Source organism: Astyanax mexicanus, chromosome 1, assembly GCF_023375975.1.
Source record: "Astyanax mexicanus isolate ESR-SI-001 chromosome 1, AstMex3_surface, whole genome shotgun sequence".
Lineage (NCBI taxonomy): Eukaryota > Metazoa > Chordata > Actinopteri > Characiformes > Acestrorhamphidae > Astyanax > Astyanax mexicanus.
The window spans coordinates 127,071,965-127,095,514 of record NC_064408.1 but is presented as its reverse complement, the minus strand read 5'-3'; the positions used below and the strand labels follow the sequence as shown (position 1 = coordinate 127,095,514).

General features: G+C 34.9%; 1 protein-coding gene across 2 annotated transcripts in view; it reads left to right on the top strand.

Moving 5' to 3' along the window:
- The window catches only part of gramd1a (GRAM domain containing 1A), a 63,024-nt gene that overhangs the window by 5,760 nt on the left and 33,714 nt on the right, over nt 1-23,550 (top strand). Inside the window, exon 3 of one of the 2 annotated variants that reach the window (XM_049468891.1) lies at nt 6,156-8,265. The exons of the other annotated variant lie outside the window; for it this stretch is intronic. Coding sequence (XP_049324848.1) covers nt 7,886-8,265 — 380 coding nt within the window. The 5' untranslated portion in view covers nt 6,156-7,885. The remainder of the gene's footprint in view (nt 1-6,155; nt 8,266-23,550) is intronic. 2 annotated transcript variants of the gene reach the window in all.

Sequence of the window (23,550 nt, the reverse complement as noted above, 5' to 3'; positions counted from 1 at the left end):
CAAATCTGATACAATTCTTGTATTTTTTGTAAAGTATAATAATATGTCAGTTAGGGGTGTGCCATATCATATTGTATGCATTAATAGAATTTAATTAAATTTAAAAATTGTTGCAGTAGTGTATTCTTAATTTTTGTTTTTCATTTAAATAAATTTCATATCGCCAAGAGTATCATTATTGCCAAAATACCATAAAATATTGTGATATTATTTCAGGGCCATATCGCCCACTCCCTGGACTGATGCATTGAAATAGTGCACTTGGTCTATGGATGGAGATTGGATGGTGTTCCTATGGTGATCTTGTGTGTGAAAACAAACCAGCAATAATAAAGTGGACTCATTTATTCGGGATTCAATGTAAAAACACTCTTAAAATTTGGCGCTAAGTAGACAATTAAGGCCTCTTTATATTCTGAGTCATATTAGTGAAAAAATCTGTAATATTACTGTACAGCCTCATCTATATGCTTTTTACCAGCTTGTCCAGAAATGCATGTGTAAAGCGTGTCCTTTAGTGGTGACTCAAAGCATTAATTTCTTTCTCCAGAACTGGATATTGTTCCGTAACCCAAGTCATATTAATGCAAGATACGCTGTCCACATGCTCCTCCCACTCAGCTTGCCCAGAAATGCATGTGTACAGCTGTCCATGAGGGGGCATTTTAAAAATGTGATTTGTGTTTACTGTAGTGGAGTGAAAGTGAATCGTGCTCCACACCTGTAGGGGGAGACCAAGAGCAAAAAGGACCGGTTTTATCATGTAATTCTGCTTTAAATAGTTGCTAGTGTAATAAATAAGCAGAAAAATATTGTGTAAATTTAACCCTTACGTTTTAGAAAACAGAAAGGAAACTTTTAACAAGAATCAAACCACAAAAGTGACACAAAAATGAAAAAAACATTTTTATTGGGTGGAATATCGTTAATACGCTGCACCAACATGTCTTAATTATAGAAGCCCATTCCTGCCACCTATTTTTAAGTAAACTGCTATCTCATTATATTGAGAAAGTAAGTAATTATTTTGAGATAGTAATTAATTATTTTGAGATATTATCTCATTATTTTGAGATATTATCTCATTATTTTGAGATATTAAGTCATTATTTTCAGATATTATTTCATTATTTTGAAAGAATGTTTTTTTTCCCAAAAGCAAACACACTTTCTATCTCAAAATAATGACTTAGTATCTCAAAATAATGAGATAGCAGTTTACTTAATAATAAGAAAAAAAATATGCTGCATTGTTTTGGTTCATTTTAGATGGTGGGAACGGGCTCCCATGCTTAATACTCTGATGTGAAATATTTATTTCTCATTTTATAATGAATTTAAACTAAGTAAAATTAATATAGAGTTCGTATCATAATCTCTCACTCAGTGATGATTCAGTGGAAACCAATTTTTTTGGGTTTATTTCCAGTAAAACAAGTTCATTTCAACTGTGCTTTTAACGAGTCTGACTCGTCCTTACTGTAGAATCCTTTAATAGTTTATTTAATTATTAATTTTATATAGTTAATATTTATATAATTAATATAATTAATATTTCTCATATTAATAATTGTGTGTAAAAGACTTAAATGACTTTTTGCTTGTCGAACTTCTAAAAATGAGCAATTACTGTACATTTACTGAATTTCATGCAACAGAAAGAAATATAACCACAATATACAACAAGGATCAACTCATTTTCTGCTGATTATGCTCATTTCTTTCTGTTTTGTGCAGTAAAATGTGCAGAAATGTGTTTTCTGTTCAGGATCTTTTACTTTTAACTTCAACACTACCTGAGATTTACCTGTATAAACACTGTAGTAAAGCTCGTCCAATAGGAGAAGAGCTAGTGGTTATTCTGAGTGAACTTTGCGCTTTAAAGTTTTCTGCCTGACTGATTTGTGAAGCTCCTCCAGGGTTCCCACAGTCATGTGAAGCACTTTTAAAGTTGTTATAAAAGGTAAAATACGTGAATAAATCTGATTATGAGAACAACTTTCTGCACAGTTTTACATGCAACAAATATAATAAGCATAAACTGTAGCAATGCACTTTAAATATATATAGATAGTTTATCTGATTTTGCTATTTATAGGTTTATGTTTGAGTAAAATGAACATTGTTGTTTTATTCTATAAACTACAGACAACATTTCTCCCAAATTACAAATAAAACAAGTTCATATTCATAAAGTTTTAAGAGTTCAGAAATAATCAATATTTGGTGGAATAACCCTGGTTGGTTTTAAATCACAGTTTTTTTTATGCATCTTGGCATCATGTTCTCCTCCACCAGTCTTACACACTGCTTTTGGATAACTTTATGCTGCTTTACTCCTGGTGCAAAAATTCAAGCAGTTCAGTTTGGTGGTTTGATGGTTTGTGATCATCCATCTTCCTCTTGATTATATTCCAGAGGTTTTTAATTTGGTAAAATCAAAGAAACTCATCATTTTTAAGTTTAAAATAAAAATAAGCTCTAAAAAGATATAGATCAGTTATTGATCTGGGGGCGCTGATTGATCAGGAGGCGCTGTGTGCAGGATGTATTTATATAGGAGATGGTTGGAGTGAGATGAGATAATATGTGGAGATAAAACCTGTAGAAAATCATACAGCAGCCGAAATCAGATTATAGCTGATTTATATTACTGTAATATTAATATTAATTACAGTACCAGTCAATTATATTATTTACTACATAGTAAATGAATAGTAAAGTGATCTATCAGATTATAAAGGAACACATAAGGAATCATGTAGTAACTTAAAAACAGTGTTAAACAAACCAAAATACTGATGCATCCTGCATCCTGATGAGTGCCAGTTTCATCATTATTTAACAGTTTTTGATGGTCTTTGCAGTGACTGCACTTGAGGATACTTTCAAAGTTTTTAAAATTCTTCTTTTCACATTGACAGACCCTCATTTCTTCTTAAATTATTTTTTTTAGCTGTAGTTGTTAACTTAAAAACATATTCTAAATAATTCCATATGTCTTTCTTAATAGTTTGGATGAGTTTAGTATTAAAATACAATACAGAACATTTTAATATAATGAAAAAACACTAAAATGAAACAATACAACAAATGAGAGACCATCAGAAGAGACATCACACAACATTCCGTGACATCACAGAACATTCCGTTATCCTGATGAGAGCCAGTTTCATCATCATAATGTTTCTGATTGTCTTTGTGGTGACTGAGTAGTTGTTGCTTCTCATAACCTGGATTCGAACATTACTGAAATATTCACTATTCACTGTATACCTGTAACTCTACCTCTTCACTACTTTACTTTAACTGATGCTCTCAAACACTTTATTAAGAGACAAGAAATTCAAGTAATTAACTCTTGATGAGTTCAGCACAGCTGTTAACTGAAAGCCTGAATTCCAGGAGACTCTACCTCATAAAACTGACTGAGAAAATGTAAAGTAAATGTAAAATATAAAATATATTCATGTTTGTTTAACACTTTTCTTTTTTAACTAAATAATTCCAGATGTCTTTCTTTATAGTTTGAATGAGTTTAGCATTAATCTACAATACAGAACATTTAAAATGGGGGGAAAACCCAAAATTTAAGGTGTGTTCTAAGTGTGATTATATAAACATACATAAACAAAAAAACACAAATTCATTCAAACATAAAGTCCTGCTGGAAAATGAAATCTGCATCTCCATAAAAGTTAACAGAGTTTAAAAAACTGACAAATCAAATTGAAACAACAGATTAATAAATAAAACTAACTTAACACATAAAAAGTAAAAAAATAAAATATAAAAGTAAAAGTAAAATAAAAGTAAAATATAAATAAGCTAAAACCTAAAAAACATTAATATTATAACGAAAAAAGAAGGATAAAGGAAAGGTAAAAAGTAGCTAAAACATGAAATAAGACCAAAAACTAAACAAAAATGTCATTATTATATTTCATATAAACACTGTTGAAATAAACGCCTAAAATAGATTACTCTCTGTGTTTAATACATCTATATAATATTGGAGTTACTGAAATAAAGTAACTTTTTTTAATGATATTCTAATTTTTTGAGATGCTCCTTTAGATCAATCTGTCCTCAGAGATCAATAATGAAACAAATTTCTCCATCACAGTGAGGTGTTATCTAGTGAACGCCGGATTCACTGAGTGAGATTCGTGTTACGCAGTGCTCTCTTAAAAACTACACTTTAATATATATATATATATAATATAATCATAATTTTATACCAGGAAAAGCCTGTATTACAAAATTACATCAGAAGAGAGATTTTCATTCAGAGTGGAGTTTTTGGAGGTTTGGTGTGAAACGCTTGGTTCTAGATATAGATAACCTTATCCAATCAGAATTTTGAAGATAGATTTTGGAGATAGAAGAGCTTCAAGGAAAAAAAATATACCTATTGATCATTAATACTCTGATCTTAAACTTTTTTAAACTCATACATTATTCATTTTCAAATACCGCCATACCACTAGAGGCGCTGTGGAGCTCCATGTAGAACAGCACCACCACCAAAGAAGCATACTGACAACACTAGCCAGTTAGCATGAAAAGCACTGGAGTAATGGAGTAATCACACTCTGTCCTGCCTGGAGAGTAATAAGAAACAGCACTTTATCTGAGGAGCTCCTGCTGCTGTTCCTCACTGTATAAATATTTTTATCAGAGTAAAATAGAAAAACAACAGCAAACAGCAATTATTCACTCAGAAAGAAAGAAGAATGTGATACTGCCATATCGCTAGAGTCGCTGTGGAAGAGCACCACCAAAGAAGCATACTGACAATGCTAGCCAGTTAGCACAACAAGCTTACTCGCTGGAGTAATGTGGAGTCAAATGCTCGTCTTGCGCCATACCACTAGAGGCACTGTGGAGCTCCATGTAGAACAGCACCACCAAAGAAGTATACTAAAGACGCTAGCCAGTTAGCATAACTAGCTAACACACAGGAGTAATGTGGAGTCAAACTTTATCTGAGCACTTTATCTGAGGAGCTCCTGCTGCTGTTCCTCACTGTATAAGTGTTTTTATCAGAGTAAAATAGAAAAACAACAGCAAACAGCAATTATTCACTCAGAAAAGAGAGGAAGGGAATTACTTAATCAAAGCACATCTCGCAGAAACGTTCCTATCATCCCCCAGACGAGCCTAGAATCAGTCAGAATCATTTATTCAGCACAAAACTCCATTAAACTCTGGATACGAGGTGCAAATAAACTTCAAGCGCAGTAACTACAACCCTTTTATATATATTAAAACTGTAGCTAGAAGGATAATTTTATTGCACACTGAATTTAAATGCACAATTGGATTTATTGTAAATTGATATTAAACTTGGGTCTAACTACAACATGAAATCAACCACTTCTGACAACCAATCTTTCCTATCTAATCTAATAATTTGAATACAATACTGCATTCCTAAAAAACTATACAGTATATTTGGTGCCACTTTAAAGTAAGGCTCCTTTATAAAGGGTTTAAAAATAGTTTATAAAGGATATTATTAATGTTTTAAATAGGTTGCAAATACTTTATAAACCATTAATTAATAAGCAGTCATTAACATATCTGTTAATAACTTTGACTATCTAGATTAATCATTTATCCAATAAACATATTGTGGTGTATGTTAAAATAAAATGATATAAAATAACTAAATTGATTTTCTATATTATTTTATTACATATGTCAAAGCTGGCTGACAGAAAAAAATATATATACATATATATTGCATGTCTTATGTGCTGTTACTATTATTAATGGTTTATAAAGTAGTTACAACCTAATTATTAACCATTGATACCGTTAATAACTTTCTCATAGACTATTTCTAAAACCGTTATAAAGGAGCCTTATTTTTAAGTGGTACCGTATTTTCAAACTATATATCGTGATACTATGATTTATTGATATTTTATTACACCCCTAACCACCAGTGAAAGGAAACTAAAGCCCTGATTGGTTAATATTGTCTATATTCTCTACAGTAAGGTGTTTCACACTAAACTCTCTCTGAATGAGCTTCAGTCTCTGAATTAAACAGGAATTCTTCATTAAAATTCGATTCTGTACTGAAACATTGATGAAATGCTGTAGAGATGATCAGAGAAGATGATGGGCGTATCTCTTCTCCTCAGGACCTGATAGATAATGCTCTGATTGGATGAGCAGGTTCTGGACTCCGGATGGTGGAGGAGGATGCTGGGGACTTTTATTCAGTTTTTGTTTTTGTTTTTTAACTATTTTTTTTAGCTCGTTTTTTTCTCAGCAGTGTTTTTGGGTTAAACTGATGATTAACACTGTTGTGTAAGAAAGGGCGGTGTTTCTGGTGGAGGGAGAAGGCCACGCCCCCTGGTTTCCTGCGGCAGTGCTGACAGGCAGGAAGTTACGGAAGTGTTCAGTCAGATCAGTTCTGAAACCTGAAGCTTGTCTGTAAACATCTCACCGCTGGGTACAGACCAGAACCGACTACTGACCACTGACTGAGCACTGATTAACCCTTTAAACTCCTACTGCCTGCACGTGAGTCCACAGATACACAATCATTCATACTGGATACTCAATAATTCATACTAAATACTAAATCATTAATACTAGATACTGAATAATTAATACTAGATATTGAATAATTCAGAGCAGATACTCAATAATTCATACTGGATCCAAAAAAAATCATAGAAGATACTGAAAAAATTATACTAGATACATAATAATAAAAAGCAGATACTGAATAATTCATACTGAATACTAAATTATTCTTAGCAGACACTGAATGATTGCAAATTCATAGCAAATACTCAATAATTCATATTGGATACTGAATATTTCATATCAGATACAAAAAAATCATAACGGATACTACATAATCCACGATAGAAGCTTGATAATTCATAGTAGATACTGAATCATTCACAGTAGCTACTGACTACTTTACAGTGGTTACTAAATTAATCCAAAGTAGATACTAAATGATTCACACTGGATACTGCACAACTCAAAGGAATGACTGAATAATTCACAGTAGAAACTGGGAACTGAATAATTAATACTAAGTACTCAATAATTGATACTAAATACTGAATAATCCACAGTACATACTAAACAATTCACACTGGATACTGAATAGTTGATAGCAACTACTGAATAATTAACAGTAGATACTGGGTACTGAATAATTCATACTAAGTACTCAATAATTGATACTAGATACTGAATAATCCATAGTAGATACTAAATTTCTACACTGGATACTGAATAGTTGATAGCAACTACTGAATAATTCATACTGTACACTGAATAATCCATAGCAGATACTGAAACATGTATACTAGATATATAATAAATCAAAGCAGATACTGAATAATTCATACTGGAGCCTAAATAATTCACAGCAGCTACTGAATACTGAATACTTCACAGTGGTTACTAGATATTCCATAGTAGCTACTGAACAATTCACAGTGGTTACTGAATAGTTCATACTGGATACTTAATAATTCACAATAGTTACTAAACAATCCATAGAAGCTACTGAATAATTCACAGTAAATTCTGAACAAAACAGATTAATCCCTTATTAATTCATAGTGAGTCTTAAATAGTCTATAGTCGATACTGAAATCAGATGTGTATTATATGCAAACTAGTTATAAAATTGTATTGCTGATCTATTAAATGTTAGTTATTCTCGTTCAGTATACAATACAGTATAGAGTTATATAGTACTGTATATATTATAATTATAGTAGTTTATGCTGAATCTGTAATATTAATAGTTAATATCAGTTTAGTGTTTCTGGAGGAGTTTAAAGGGTTAACTGGATCTTCCTGCAGATGATAATAATATCAGTCTGTACTCGAGAGCGCCATGTCTAACCCCGTCCCCGTCCCGACACTGACCGTCTTCCCGCCATCGTCCGAAACTGAGTCCCGGTCCCGTTCCCCCAGCCCCCTCCCACCCCGGCCCCCCCGCCCCCACCGGAGCCGCCAGCGCAGAACCGGCGCTCAGGAGAACCCACCAGAACCACAACCTCAGGACCAGAACCCGTCCCAGTGGTTGAGGAGCAGGGGGCGGAGCCTGTCCCGCAAAGTCCTGAAGCGTAAGGACAGGGTGAAGGAGGTGAGGGGGCCGGACGGGGTACACGGGCAGGGGGGCAGGTTCTCGCCCCTCCTCCTGCCCCCGTCCCGCTCCCGCTGGTCCCTCCGCAGCCTCATCAGCAGGGACTCGGACTGGGACAGCAGCTGCAGGTCAGTGAGACCAAAAATATACAAATAAAACAAAAAATAAAGACTTAATTAAGCTCCTCCCACAGAGAAAAAAAATAAAGTGTGCTTATTTCAACCCAAACAAGAAAAAAAGCTTGCTTATGCTCCTCCCCCTGATAAAATGAACTAAAGTTAGCTTAAAAGTTTGCTTGTACAGTGTTTTAATGGTGAGGAGAGCGAGGGGTTAAAGTTGTGTTTAATACTAATAAACAATAGTTAAAGTGAGGAGAAAGGAAGGGTTAAAGTGTGTTTAATATTAGTGTATAATAGTGAATGTGAGGAGTGCGAGGGGTTAAAGGAGTGTTTAATAGTAGTGTATATTAGTGAATGTGAGGAGTGCGAGGGGTTAAAGGTGTGTTTAATAGTAGTGTATAATAGTGAAGGTGAGGAGTCCGAGGGGTTAAAGGAGTGTTTAATAGTAGTGTATAATAGTGAATGTGAGGAGTGCGAGGGGTTAAAGGAGTGTTTAATAGTAGTGTATAATAGTGAATGTGAGGAGTGTGAGGGGTTAAAGGAGTGTTTAATAGTAGTGTATAATAGTGAATGTGAGTAGTGCGAGGGGTTAAATGAGTGTTTAATAGTAGTGTATAATAGTGAATGTGAGGAGTGTGAGGGGTTAAAGGTATGTTTAATAGTAGTGTATAATAGTGAATGTGAGTAGTGCGAGGGGTTAAAGGAGTGTTTAATAGTAGTGTATAATAGTGAATGTGAGTAGTGCGAGGGGTTAAATGAGTGTTTAATAGTAGTGTATAATAGTGAATGTGAGGAGTGCGAGGGGTTAAAGGAGTGTTTAATAGTAGTGTATAATAGTGAATGTGAGGAGTGTGAGGGGTTAAAGGTATGTTTAATAGTAGTGTATAATAGTGAATGTGAGGAGTGTGAGGGGTTAAAGGAGTGTTTAATAGTAGTGTATAATAGTGAATGTGAGTAGTGCGAGGGGTTAAATGAGTGTTTAATAGTAGTGTATAATAGTGAATGTGAGGAGTGTGAGGGGTTAAAGGTATGTTTAATAGTAGTGTATAATAGTGAATGTGAGTAGTGCGAGGGGTTAAAGGAGTGTTTAATAGTAGTGTATAATAGTGAATGTGAGTAGTGCGAGGGGTTAAATGAGTGTTTAATAGTAGTGTATAATAGTGAATGTGAGGAGTGCGAGGGGTTAAAGGAGTGTTTAATAGTAGTGTATAATAGTGAATGTGAGGAGTGTGAGGGGTTAAAGGTATGTTTAATAGTAGTGTGTAATAGTGAATGTGAGTAGTGCGAGGGGTTAAAGGTGTGTTTAATAGTAGTGTATAATAGTGAATGTGAGGAGTGCGAGGGGTTAACGGTGTGTTTAATAATAGTGAATGTTAGTGAATGTGAGGAGTGCGAGGGGTTAAAGGTATGTTTAATAGTAGTGTGTAATAGTGAATGTGAGTAGTGCGAGGGGTTAAAGGTGTGTTTAATAGTAGTGTATAATAGTGAATGTGAGGAGTGCGAGGGGTTAACGGTGTGTTTAATAATAGTGAATGTTAGTGAATGTGAGGAGTGCGAGGGGTTAAAGGTGTGTTTAATAGTAGTGTATAATAGTGAATGTGAGGAGTGCGAGGGGTTAAAGGTGTGTTTAATAGTAGTGTATAATAGTGAATGTGAGGAGTGCGAGGGATTAAAGGAGTGTTTAATAGTAGTGTATAATAGTGAATGTGAGGAGTGCGAGGGGTTAAAGGTGTGTTTAATAATAGTGAATGTTAGTGAATGTGAGGAGTGCGAGGGGTTAAAGGAGTGTTTAATAGTAGTGTATATTAGTGAATGTGAGCAGTGCGAGGGGTTAAAGGAGTGTTTAATAGTAGTGTATATTAGTGAATGTGAGGAGTGCGAGGGGTTAAAGGAGTGTTTAATAGTAGTGTATATTAGTGAATGTGAGGAGTGCGAGGGGTTAAATAAGTGTTTAATAGTAGTGTATAATAGTGAATGTGAGGAGTGCGAGGGGTTAAAGGTGTGTTTAATAGTAGTGTATAATAGTGAATGTGAGGAGTGTGAGGGGTTAAAGGTGTGTTTAATAGTAGTGTATATTAGTGAATGTGAGGAGTGCGAGGGGTTAAAGGTGTGTTTAATAGTAGTTTATATTAGTGAATGTGAGGAGTGCGAGGGGTTAAATAAGTGTTTAATAGTAGTGTATAATAGTGAATGTGAGGAGTGCGAGGGGTTAAAGGTGTGTTTAATAGTAGTGTATAATAGTGAATGTGAGGAGTGCGAGGGGTTAAATAAGTGTTTAATAGTAGTGTATAATAGTGAATGTGAGGAGTGCGAGGGGTTAAAGGAGTGTTTAATAGTAGTGTATAATAGTGAATGTGAGGAGTGCGAGGGGTTAAAGGTGTGTTTAATAGTAGTGTATATTAGTGAATGTGAGGAGTGCGAGGGGTTAAAGGTGTGTTTAATAGTAGTGTGTAATAGTGGATGTGAGGAGTGTGAGGGGTTAAAGGTGTGTTTAATAGTAGTGTATAATAGTGAATGTGAGGAGTGCGAGGGGTTAAAGGTGTGTTTAATAGTAGTGTGTAATAGTGGATGTGAGGAGTGCGAGGGGTTAAAGGTGTGTTTAATAGTAGTGTATATTAGTGAATGTGAGGAGTGTGAGGGGTTAAAGCTGTGTTTAATAGTAGTGTATATTAGTGAATGTGAGGAGTGCGAGGGGTTAAAGGTGTGTTTAATAGTAGTGTATATTAGTGAATGTGAGGAGTGTGAGGGGTTAAAGCTGTGTTTAATAGTAGTGTATATTAGTGAATGTGAGGAGTGCGAGGGGTTAAAGGTGTGTTTAATAGTAGTGTATATTAGTGAATGTGAGGAGTGTGAGGGGTTAAAGGTGTGTTTAATAGTAGTGTGTAATAGTGGATGTGAGGAGTGCGAGGGGTTAAAGGTGTGTTTAATAGTAGTGTATATTAGTGAATGTGAGGAGTGCGAGGGGTTAAAGGTGTGTTTACGGTGGTTTTCCTGGCTGGTGCTCGGGGGTGATTCCAGCAGGTGCAGGTAGTTTAGTTCAGGGCAGTGTTGGGTTTCTTGGCTCCTCTGAAGGAAACCTGATCCGATTGGCTGAGCTCCAGTATCAGCAGTGTAGTGGATTAGTGTGGATTTATGATGTGTAGCTCAGCTGTGTGAATAACCTCTGTTTATAGAATCTGATTCAGATAAGTGTTACATTTTGCGGGTCAAAGACAAATAATAAAATATTAATAAATCAAAAATTGTATTAATTGTGCTATTATTTATTCTGTAATATAGTGTTACAATACAGTAGTATAATGTTATACTATTGTAGTATAGTGTTTAAATACTGCGGTGTAGTGTATTCTACTGTAGTATAGTGTTATAATACAGTAAAATAATGTTTTAATACATTAGTATAGTGCTATAATAGTATAGTGGTATAATAGTGTTATAATATTGTAGTATAGTGTTATAATACAGTAGTACAGTGTTAGATACTGTAATTTAGTGTTATAATACAGTAGTAAGGTGTTATACTACTGTAGTATTGTGTTTTAGTACAGTAGTAAAGTTGAAAATAAAATGTAGTACAGTGTTATATTAACACTGTGGTGTAGTGGTATTGTATAGTAGTATTATCAGGGTGATGGTGAGGGGCCTGTAGTGTTGTATTACAGTAGTATATTGTTAAATACGACTGTGGTGTACTAGTATTGTATTGTAGTATTAGCAGGGGAGGGGTGTAGTGTTGTAGTATAGTTATATAACGCTGTGGTGTAGTAGTAGTAGTATTGTATTGTAGACTGTAATATTAGCAGGGTGATGGCGAGGGGGCTGTAGTGTTGTGGTGCAGTAGTATAGTGGTAGTATAGTACTGTAGTATTGGCAGGGTGATGGCAAGGGGGCTGTAGTGTTGTGGTGCAGTAGTATAGTGGTAGTATAGTACTGTAGTATTGGCAGGGTGATGGCGAGGGGGCTGTAGTGTTGTAGTACAGTAGTATAGTGGTAGCATAGTATTGTAGTGTTAGCAGGGTGATGGCGAGGGGGCTGTAGTGTTGTAGTACAGTAGTATAGTGGTAGCATAGTATTGTAGTGTTAGCAGGGTGATGGCGAGGGGGCTGTAGTGTTGTAGTACAGTATTATAGTGGTAGTATAGTATTGTAGTGTTAGCAGGTTGATGGTGAGGGGGTGTAGTATAGTCGTATAGTAGTAGTATAGTACTGTAGTATTAGCAGGGTGATGGTGAGGGGGCTGTAGTGTTGTAGTACAGTAATATAGTGGTAGTATAGTATTGTAGTATTAGCAGGGTGATGGTGAGGGGGCTGTAGTGTTGTAGTATAGTAGTATAGTGGTAGTATAGTACTGTAGTATTGGCAGGGTGATGGCGAAGGGGCTGTAGTGTTGTAGTACAGTAGTATAGTGGTAGTATAGTATTGTAGTGTTAGCAGGGTGATGGTGAGAGGGTGTAATATAGTCGTATAGTAGTAGTATAGTACTGTAGTATTGGCAGGGTGATGGCGAGGGGGCTGTAGTGTTGTAGTACAGTAGTATAGTGGTAGCATAGTATTGTAGTGTTAGCAGGGTGATGGCGAGGGGGCTGTAGTGTTGTAGTACAGTATTATAGTGGTAGTATAGTATTGTAGTGTTAGCAGGTTGATGGTGAGGGGGTGTAGTATAGTCGTATAGTAGTAGTATAGTACTGTAGTGTTAGCAGGGTGATGGTGAGGGGGCTGTAGTGTTGTAGTACAGTAATATAGTGGTAGTATAGTATTGTAGTATTAGCAGGGTGATGGTGAGGGGGCTGTAGTGTTGTAGTATAGTAGTATAGTGGTAGTATAGTACTGTAGTATTGGCAGGGTGATGGCGAAGGGGCTGTAGTGTTGTAGTACAGTAGTATAGTGGTAGTATAGTATTGTAGTGTTAGCAGGGTGATGGTGAGAGGGTGTAATATAGTCGTATAGTAGTAGTATAGTACTGTAGTATTGGCAGGGTGATGGCGAGGGGGCTGTAGTGTTGTAGTACAGTAGTATAGTGGTAGCATAGTATTGTAGTGTTAGCAGGGTGATGGCGAGGGGGCTGTAGTGTTGTAGTACAGTATTATAGTGGTAGTATAGTATTGTAGTGTTAGCAGGGTGATGGTGAGGGGGTGTAGTATAGTCGTATAGTAGTAGTATAGCACTGTAGTATTGGCAGGGTGATGGTGAGGGGGCTGTAGTGTTGTAGTACAGTAGTATAGTGGTAGTATAGTACTGTAGTATTAATAGGCTGATGGTGAGGGGGTGTAGTGTTGTACAGTAGTATAGTGGTAGTATAGTACTGTAGTATTAATAGGCTGAAGGTTAAGGGGGTGTAGTATAGTAGTATAGTGGTAGTATAGTACTGTAGTATTAATAGGCTGATGGTAAGGGGGTGTAGTATAGTAGTATAGTGGTAGTATAGTACTGTAGTATTAATAGGCTGATGGTAAGGGGGTGTAGTATAGTAGTATAGTGCTAGTATAGTATTGTAGTATTAGCAGGGTGATGGTGATGGGGCTGTAGTGTTGTAGTACAGTAGTATAGTGGTAGTATAGTATTGTAGTGTTAGCAGGGTGATGGTGAGGGGGTGTAGTATAGTAGTATAGTGGTAGTATAGTACTGTAGTATTAATAGGCTGATGGTGAGGGGGTGTAGTATAGTGGTAGTATAGTATTGTAGTGTTAGCAGGGTGATGGTGAGGGAGTGTAGTATAGTAGTATAGTGCTAGTATAGTATTGTAGTGTTAGCAGGGTGATGGTGAGGGGGTGTAGTATAGTAGTATAGTGCTAGTATAGTATTGTAGTGTTAGCAGGGTGATGGCGAGGGGGCTGTAGTGTTGTAGTACAGTAGTATAGTGCTAGTATAGTATTGTAGTGTTAGCAGGGTGATGGTGAGGGGCCTGTAGTGTTGTAGTATAGTAGTATAGTGGTAGTATAGTACTGTAGTATTAATAGGCTGATGGTAAGGGGGTGTAGTGTAGTAGTATAGTGCTAGTATAGTATTGTAGTATTAGCAGGGTGATGGTGAGGGGGTGTAGTGTTGTACAGTAGTATAGTGGTAGTATAGTACTGTAGTATTAATAGGCTGATGGTAAGGGGGTGTAGTATAGTAGTATAGTGGTAGTATAGTACTGTAGTATTAATAGGCTGATGGTGAGGGGGCTGCAGACGGTTGTGTCTGCGCTGATCCGGAGGATTGGCTCGGTCTCAGCTGTTGCCTGTATGACATCATCAATGGCCAATGGGAGCTGAGAGCTGTGTGTGTGATGTCACTGGCGGCCAATCAGCAGGCGGTGTGATGGTGCTGCAGTGAGCGGTGAAAAGGCTGGCAGCTGTGCCCTTCACATTTACCAAGCGCCGTTACTGATCCTCTCTCTCTCTCTCTCTCTCTCTCTCTCTTTCTCATCACTGTTCTTTCTATATCTGTATCTCTCATTATAACTCTATCCCTCTCTCATTATCTATCTATCTATCTATCTATCTATCTATCTATCTATCTATCTATCTATCTATCTATCTATCTATCTATCATTGTTTATGTCTCTCTATCTCTGTCTGTGTCTCTCTCTATATCTCTTATTATCTGTCTCTCTATCACTGTATCTCTCTTTCTCTCTCTCAATCAAAATCTCTTTTTTATTATCTATCACTCTCTCTCTCTCTATCTTTTACTGTCTCTCTCTCTCTAACTCTCTTTTTCTCTAACATTCGCCATCTATCTTTCTATAACTCTCTCTCGTTTTCTATATATCTTTTTCTATTTTCCTCTATCTTATTATCTGGAGCTATTTCTCTATACCTCTGTTTCTTTCTCTCTCTCTCTCTCTCTCTCTCTCTCTCTCTCTATATATATATATATATATATATAGAGAGAGAGAGAGAGAGAGAGAAATATACATATTTATCACTTTTTATCTCTCTTTTTATATCTGTTTCCTCTCTCATTATCTCTATTACTTGTTATCTATCTCTCTATAACACTATTTCTATCTATCTATCTATCTATCTATCTATCTATCTATCTATCTATCTATCTATCTATCTATCTATCTATCTATCTATCCATCTATATCAGTATCACTATAGTTCTGTCTATACACTGTATTATGAAGCATTAATAAACTAAAACATGTTTATTCCCAAACTACAAAACGAATAAAGATTAATTAAAGATTAATAATAATAGTTTTAATATGGTTTGAACAATTGGTTTGGTTGATTGTACACATCCTCAGAGCTGCATGTTATATATACACTGGCATGCCAGAAATCATGGGACAGGGACAAGACTTTTGCCATGTCTCACAGAAGCGTAACGTAACCGTTAACTCTATTATTTACTGTTAAATTGTAATTGTAAGGTGATTTAGTGACGGAATAGTAAATGTTATATTAAATATCAGTATGATGATTCTCGTGATGTTTGTGATGCGGCTACAGAGCGTCGGAGCAGCATCTGCTGTAATCTCTGACCTCAGAGACTTACTGTATTACCCCCCCCCCCCCCCCATCCATCCGTCATCCATCCATCCGTCATCTTACTGCTCCCTAAATCAGCTCAAAACATCAGAAAATACCCATCACTGATACATAAACTCATCACCCACAACATTAACACCACCTCCTCACTACTACTACTACTACACCCGTTACACAGCCTATCAGCTCCACGCATTAAATAAGATCTAGGGCTGCAACGATTAGTCGATATAATCGACAATGTCGATTATTTTAATTTGTCGACTACAAATAAATTGTAAGAGTCCTGCATTACACAAAGTGATGGGTACAGAAGTGCAATGTGAGATGGATAAATGTCTCACTCAAACAGTTTGTATCTATAAAGTGCCCAAATACAACACATTATATATTTACTTACTAAATATCAGTTCTTTTCACGTTTAAACAACGTTCAGATATTTAAATGCCTTTTAAATCTCATGTTTAGCTGTTTTTCTGTTGTTTTTAGAGATGAAGGACATGGCAGAAATAATCATTGACCAATCGACTAATCAAAAAAATCATCGTCAGATTAGTCGACTACCCTAAAAAGATCATATAAGATCATATAAGCAGGTGGTGGTTTATAATTCACCTGTGTCACACCTTCCAATTCCTCTACAGTCTAGTCTACGTCTAAAAAAAAAAACTCCAACTCCCAGAATGCACCTCTCAGTCATGTCAGCGCCTGATTGTTAGATCAGCCTCACCTGAGTTCTGTTTAGTTTCTAGTGTTTTTCCGTGAATGTATACCAGTCTGTTTGTTCAGCTTTTGTGCAAAGTATTGCCCCTGTTCTTTCTGCAGCACACTGAACCTTATGTTTTTGTTGTTTATTTATTTCCTTGTATGACCCATTTTTGGTCCCATATTTTTTTATCTTGTCCTTTTGCTTAGTTCTCTTGGAAGTTTTTTGATCTGATTTTCGCTTGTTGTTTATTTCATTGAGCGTGGCCCTCATTTACGATGTAGCCGAGCAATTATATAGGGATGGGATTGACAATTTTTTTTTTATAAATTAAATAAATAAAAAATAAAAAAAACAGCATTTTAACAAGATGTTATTAAAAAGATATCAAACAAATAAGGTCAAAAGAATTTTAGAATAGGAATCATAAAATTATATGTAAAAAAAAACGATGAATAAATACAATTAATCACATGTTTTAATGTTTTGGTCAGTCTTGTTTGGGGTTTTTACAGTTGCTAGTTGTTCTCAGATCAGGTTTGTTGGTTTATCTTTGATTAATAAAGCTACTCCGATTTTTTTCTGCAAGCATCTCACTTCAACCTGGCCTTGCCATGAGCACGTTGGCCATCGTTTAACCAACCTCACTCACAAGATAGTGTGTGTGTGGGCATTCCCAAGCTGTCCCTCAAAATAACACCTTGCAATTTGCATACTCATGTCCCATAAATTTTTTTTTTCATTATTTTAAAATGTTCTAAATTGTAGATTAAGACTAAACTCCTCCAAACTATGAAGAAAAACAAGCATTTTCTCAGTCAGTTTTATGAGGTAGAGTCTCCTGGAATTCAGGTTTCAGTTAACAGCTGTGCTGAACTCATCAAGAGTTAATTACTTGAATTTCTTGTCTCTTAATAAAGTGTTTGAGAGCATCAGTTAAAGTAAAGTAGTGAAGAGGTAGAGTTACAGGTATACAGTGTATAGTGAATATTTGAGTAATGTTCGAATCCAGGTTATGAGAAGAAACAACTACTCAACTAAGTAAAGAATAAAAATGACTAAAAATAATGTTAATAACTTGTTTTATGAGGTTTAGAAGAATTTCTGAAGCAGATCCATCCTGATCTTCAGACGTTATGAGTGTTTGTTAGCATTGTTAGCACTGTTAGCATTGTTAGCGTAGCATCTCTGCTCCTTTGAAACCTGCGTAACTGTGTGATCAGTGATCTGAGACGGACCTGAGATCAAACTCTGGATCATTCAGTCATCTAACAGCTTAACCATTATCACCACAGAGCCCAGACGCCCAAACACTACACGGGCAAAAGTCATGGGACACCTGTTCATTCCTATTCCTCTGAAATTATGGGTAATTGTCATGCCTGACTAAACAGGCAGAAAGGAAATAAGAGACACTGCTGGGATGTAAAAACAAAGCAGTAGAATTTATTAAATATTAACAACAAAACTACAAAATAAACAATAATCAAGGGGTGAGTGCAACACACTAACGTTGGGCAAAATAAGAAACAAATATAAAAATTGGCGAAGTAAACTGGACTGGGCCAAAAGAAACAGGGACTAAAGAAAACAAGGAATAAATGAAAACCAGGAAGTAGTACAGGGAATGGGGAAAATCAAAGGGAGCACTAGACTAAAAAATGGCAAAGAGTGGTTGGCTTGGCTGGACGGGCCTGACAGTAATCAATCAATCAACCTTTATTTTAACTCGGGAAAAAATGAATGTATTAAGAAGAACTTATATATTATAATATATTAGAAATTATAAAATGAATAATAATGAACTTAGAACATAAGAATCAAAATATGAAACATTAGAATAAAAATATAAAAAGTAGTAATAAATAAATTAAGGTAAATTAAATAAACTAAAAATTAAAATAATAAGAAAGAGTTTATCCTACTTTTTTGGAGTAACTATCTCTACTGTCCAAAGAAGATGTTCTACTAGATTCTGAAGATTGTTGTAAAGATTTGATTGCATTTAATGTATTTAACCTTATCTTTAAATTCATCCCAATACATGGTCTAAGTTCAGTATATCACAATGTATTTCGTTACTGTCAGCAAAGCGATATATTGCAGTAATTTACATAAAATCTGTCATAATATAAAAGTTTCAAAAATTACAACTTTGCATTTCATCCAATTAGAACAGTAAGATCTAACGACTGGGCGGGGTCTAATTAAATACAACCCTAATCATAAACCAATTCTGACGGAGGTGTAACGATGCACTCTGCTCACAATTAATTTTTTTACAATATTTTAGAAGAGTTTTTCTTATTTTTATTTCTTAAATGTATACAATATAAAAAAAAATCACGTTTTATAAATGCTTCCTGATCTGTTCTAAATACAAACAAACTAGTGTACTGTTTTATTTTATTCATCACTGTCTAAGTAACAAAGTAAGATGTTTTTTGTGTGTATCTTCACTAAAGTACTTCTGTTTTTTGGTCACTTTTTACGTAAATCCTACTTTTCACGCCACTACATTATTGGACCCCTCCCCCACATACAGCATATCTAAAAAAAGAGCTTGTATGATTTACTTTAGTCAAAAATGACTGACTTATTCTCTGCTCTTAGCTTACGCCCACTGGCTCTCCAGCATGCACTAGCGGGACTAAACCTCCTCTGATGTTTAAACAATGCAACATTCTAAATAGAACATAAAATGGCATGTTCCCATGATGCACATCATTAAATTTTCCATCATGATGCATCGTGGGATGACGTTTTGTCATTGTATTAAAACCGACAATATTGCATCACTATTGCATCAAAATTGCACAACAGAATATCACTTATACACCCCAACCCCTTTCCCCAGCTCATCCCCATATCTAGAATTATTAAATGGAGCTCCATCACTCCATCATGTGGTTCCTCCAGTGTTCCCAGTATTCCCAGTCTTATTCTTTTGGCAGTTCTCTTCTCAATTATCAGGAACAAGACAGGATGTACTGGTACTGACATGTGCAGTGTGTGTGTGTATAGTGCGCGTGTGTATAGTGTGTGTGTGTAAGGTGAGCTGGTGCTGAGCGGACTGCGGGTCAGGTCGTGTTTGTTTGGGGTGAAGTGTGTGTACAGTGTGTGTGTGTGTATGTGTTTAGCATTAGCATGTAGCGTAACCATGACCTGCTGAGTCACTTTACCAAACAAAAAACAAAATGTGAAAAAAATGAATTTTCACAATGTTATTTATAATAATGAACATATTTCAGCCTGCAAATCATAATAAGTTTCATTTCAAGGGTGAGTAAAAAATGGTAGTTTGGGAAAGGCTCTGGGTGATGTATGGGTTTAGGGGCGGGGCAGGAGGGAGAGCTGATTGGCTGAGCTGCAGCAGCAGCAGTGTGCCTCTGATAGTGAAGAGAAAGCTGATTGGATGTTAAGGGGGGGGCGGTATTATTGATTGACTGATTTGCGTTAATTTTTTATTTTTTTTATGAAAAAGTCAACATAAAACTTAAAACTTAAACATAAAACATTTCAATGAAACTTACTGCACTATATTTTTGAGATTTGTGTAGCTTACAAAATCGTCCTTTATTTGGCGATTAAATGTTGTGTCCTATTATATAAAGAAATAATAGGGAACTCGATTTGTTCCGAACTAATGAATAAATGAATGATATTTTTTTAAATATAAATCCGTAGTAAGAGCCAATATAAGTACAATATATGGCAATTTAAAGAAAACAAACTTTTCTAATGGCTAAATAACAGTTCATAATTAAATATTTCCTATATTAAATTAGTTTGTAGAGATTTCTGTGTATTTTATTTGAAAATGTTGATATTTTTGTGTAAATATATATCAATATTTCTAAAATATGAAATAGTAAAATATTTATAATATTTATATATGTTTATATTTTGACTCTACAGCAGTCTGTCCGTGGTGGTCATGGTCCAGGGAGCTGTATAACTACTATATAGCTTCATACTGGTTCCTAAATAATCATAGTAGTTACTAATATATACAGCTCTGGTAAAACAAAATGAAGAGGCCACTTCAGTTTCTGAATCAGTTTCTCTGATTTTGCTATTTATAGGTTTATGTTTGAGTAAAATGAACATTGTTGTTTTATTCTATAAACTACAGACAACATTTCTCCCAAATTACAAATAAAAATATTCTTATTTAGAGCATTTATTTACAGAAAATGAGAAATTTCTGAAATAATCAATAATATTCAATATTTGGTGAAATAACCCTGCTTTTTTGCATCTTGGCATCATGTTCTCCTCCACCAGTCTTACACACTGCTTTTGGATAACTTTATGCTGCTTTACTCCTGGTGCAAAAATTCAAGCAGTTCAGTTTGGAGGTTTGATGGTTTGTGATCATCCATCTTCCTCTTGATTATATTCCAGAGGTTTTTAAATTGGTAAAATCTCTTATTTAATTATGATAGTAATTATTTGAATGTTTATTTATTGATTGATGTCAGTAATTGTTGAGTATTAAATGGTTTATCCTGATGTTCTTTACTGTACTGTTATCTCTATAGCTTTAGTCCAGACGGGTGCTGTTAATCGGGGTAATCTGATTGGCTGTTCTCCAGAGCTCTCGGGAACGGCGTTTATTCTCATTAAGTTGTAGCACTTGACCCGGTGACCTGCTGTCCTGATGTCCTGATGCTAACTGCAGAATGCTATTATCATTAGCGTGATCAATTATGCTACGCTACTCTCTGTCTCTCTAGTGTATTATAAATATCATCAGCTGATTGGATGGGAGGCTGCTATGACATCATGTTGTTTAGTATGTTATTTTTAAGCAGTTGATTTTAAACAGTGTGGTAATACAGTTTGCATCATATTAAATGTTTTTAGCAAATAACATTTTGCTGTTGTTAGCATGCTAATGTTATTCAATTCACCAATCATTTACAGCTAAAACTCACACTGAGCATAGTTATCATTAATATCATCCTAATATATACCACAGTACAGCACCACACACTAAACATATAGCATAAAACTGCATATAATAGCAGCTATGCTAACTGAGCGATTAGCATGTAGGCTAACTGGCCTTTAGTAAAGAGTGAAATGAGAGAAAGTTAATAATACAGTGCTCTGACTGACTGTGGGAAACAGCTGTGTTTTCGCATGGCTAACGCTAACGTTAGCATTTCCTCTGTTTCGGGTCAGAGGTCATCATACCTTAGCAACAGCTCACAGAACCGGGTCAAAGTTCAGCAAAATAAACTGAATAATTCATACTGGCTGCTTTAGAGATTGTACCAGTTGCTGATTAAATCATACTGCTTGCTGAATAATTTTATAGTATGATGTTATTAAATATGTCATACTGGCTGCTGAATAATTTGTAGCAGTTGCTAAATAATTCATACCGGTTGCTGAATGATTTGAGGTATTTACTAATTAAATCATACTAACTGCTGAATAGTTTATTATAGCTGCTATATAATTCATACTGGCTGATGAATAATGTATTATAGTTGCTATATAATTCATACTGGCTGCTGAATAATGTATTATAGTTGCTATATAATTCATACTGACTGCTGAATAATGTATTATTGTTGCTATATAATTCATACTGTCTGATGAATAATGTATTATAGTTGCTATATAATTCATACTGGCTGCTGAATAATGTATTATAGTTGCTATATAATTCATACTGGCTGCTGAATAATGTATTATAGTTGCTATATAATTCATACTGGCTGCTGAATAATGTATTGTAGTTGCTATATAATTCATACTGGCTGCTGAATAATGTATTGTAGTTGCTATATAATTCATACTGGCTGCTGAATAATGTATTGTAGTTGCTATATAATTCATACTGGCTGCTGAATAATGTATTATAGTTGCTATATAATTCATACTGTCTGCTGAATAATGTATTATAGTTGCTATATAATTCATACTGGCTGCTGAATAATGTATTATAGTTGCTATATAATTCATACTGGCTGCTGAATAATGTATTATAGTTGCTATATAATTCATACTGGCTGCTGAATAATGTATTATAGTTGCTATATAATTCATACTGGCTGCTGAATAATGTATTGTAGTTGCTATATAATTCATACCGTCTGCTGAATAATGTATTGTAGTTGCTATATAATTCATACTGTCTGCAGAATAATGTATTATACTTGCTATATAATTCATACTGGCTGCTGAATAATGTATTGTAGTTGCTATATAATTCATACTGGCTGCTGAATAATGTATTATAGTTGCTATATAATTCATACTGGCTGCTGAATAATGTATTATAGTTGCTATATAATTCATACCGTCTGCTGAATAATGTATTATAGTTGCTATATAATTCATACCGTCTGCTGAATAATGTATTGTAGTTGCTATATAATTCATACTGGCTGCTGAATAATGTATTATAGTTGCTATATAATTCATACCGTCTGCTGAATAATGTATTATAGTTGCTATATAATTCATACCGTCTGCTGAATAATGTATTATAGTTGCTATATAATTCATACTGTCTGCAGAATAATGTATTATACTTGCTATATAATTCATACTGGCTGCTGAATAATGTATTGTAGTTGCTATATAATTCATACCGTCTGCTGAATAATGTATTATAGTTGCTATATAATTCATACCGTCTGCTGAATAATGTATTGTAGTTGCTATATAATTCATACTGGCTGCTGAATAATGTATTATAGTTGCTATATAATTCATACCGTCTGCTGAATAATGTATTGTAGTTGCTGTATAATTCATACTGGCTGCTGAATAATGTATTATAGTTGCTATATAATTCATACTGTCTGCTGAATAATGTATTGTAGTTGCTATATAATTCATACTGGCTGCTGAATAATGTATTGTAGTTGCTACATAATTCATACCGTCTGCTGAATAATGTATTGTAGTTGCTGTATAATTCATACTGGCTGCTGAATAATGTATTATAGTTGCTATATAATTCATACTGTCTGCTGAATAATGTATTGTAGTTGCTATATAATTCATACTGTCTGCTGAATAATGTATTGTAGTTGCTACATGAATGATACTGGCTGTTGAATGTCAATGAAAAGTTCATACTGT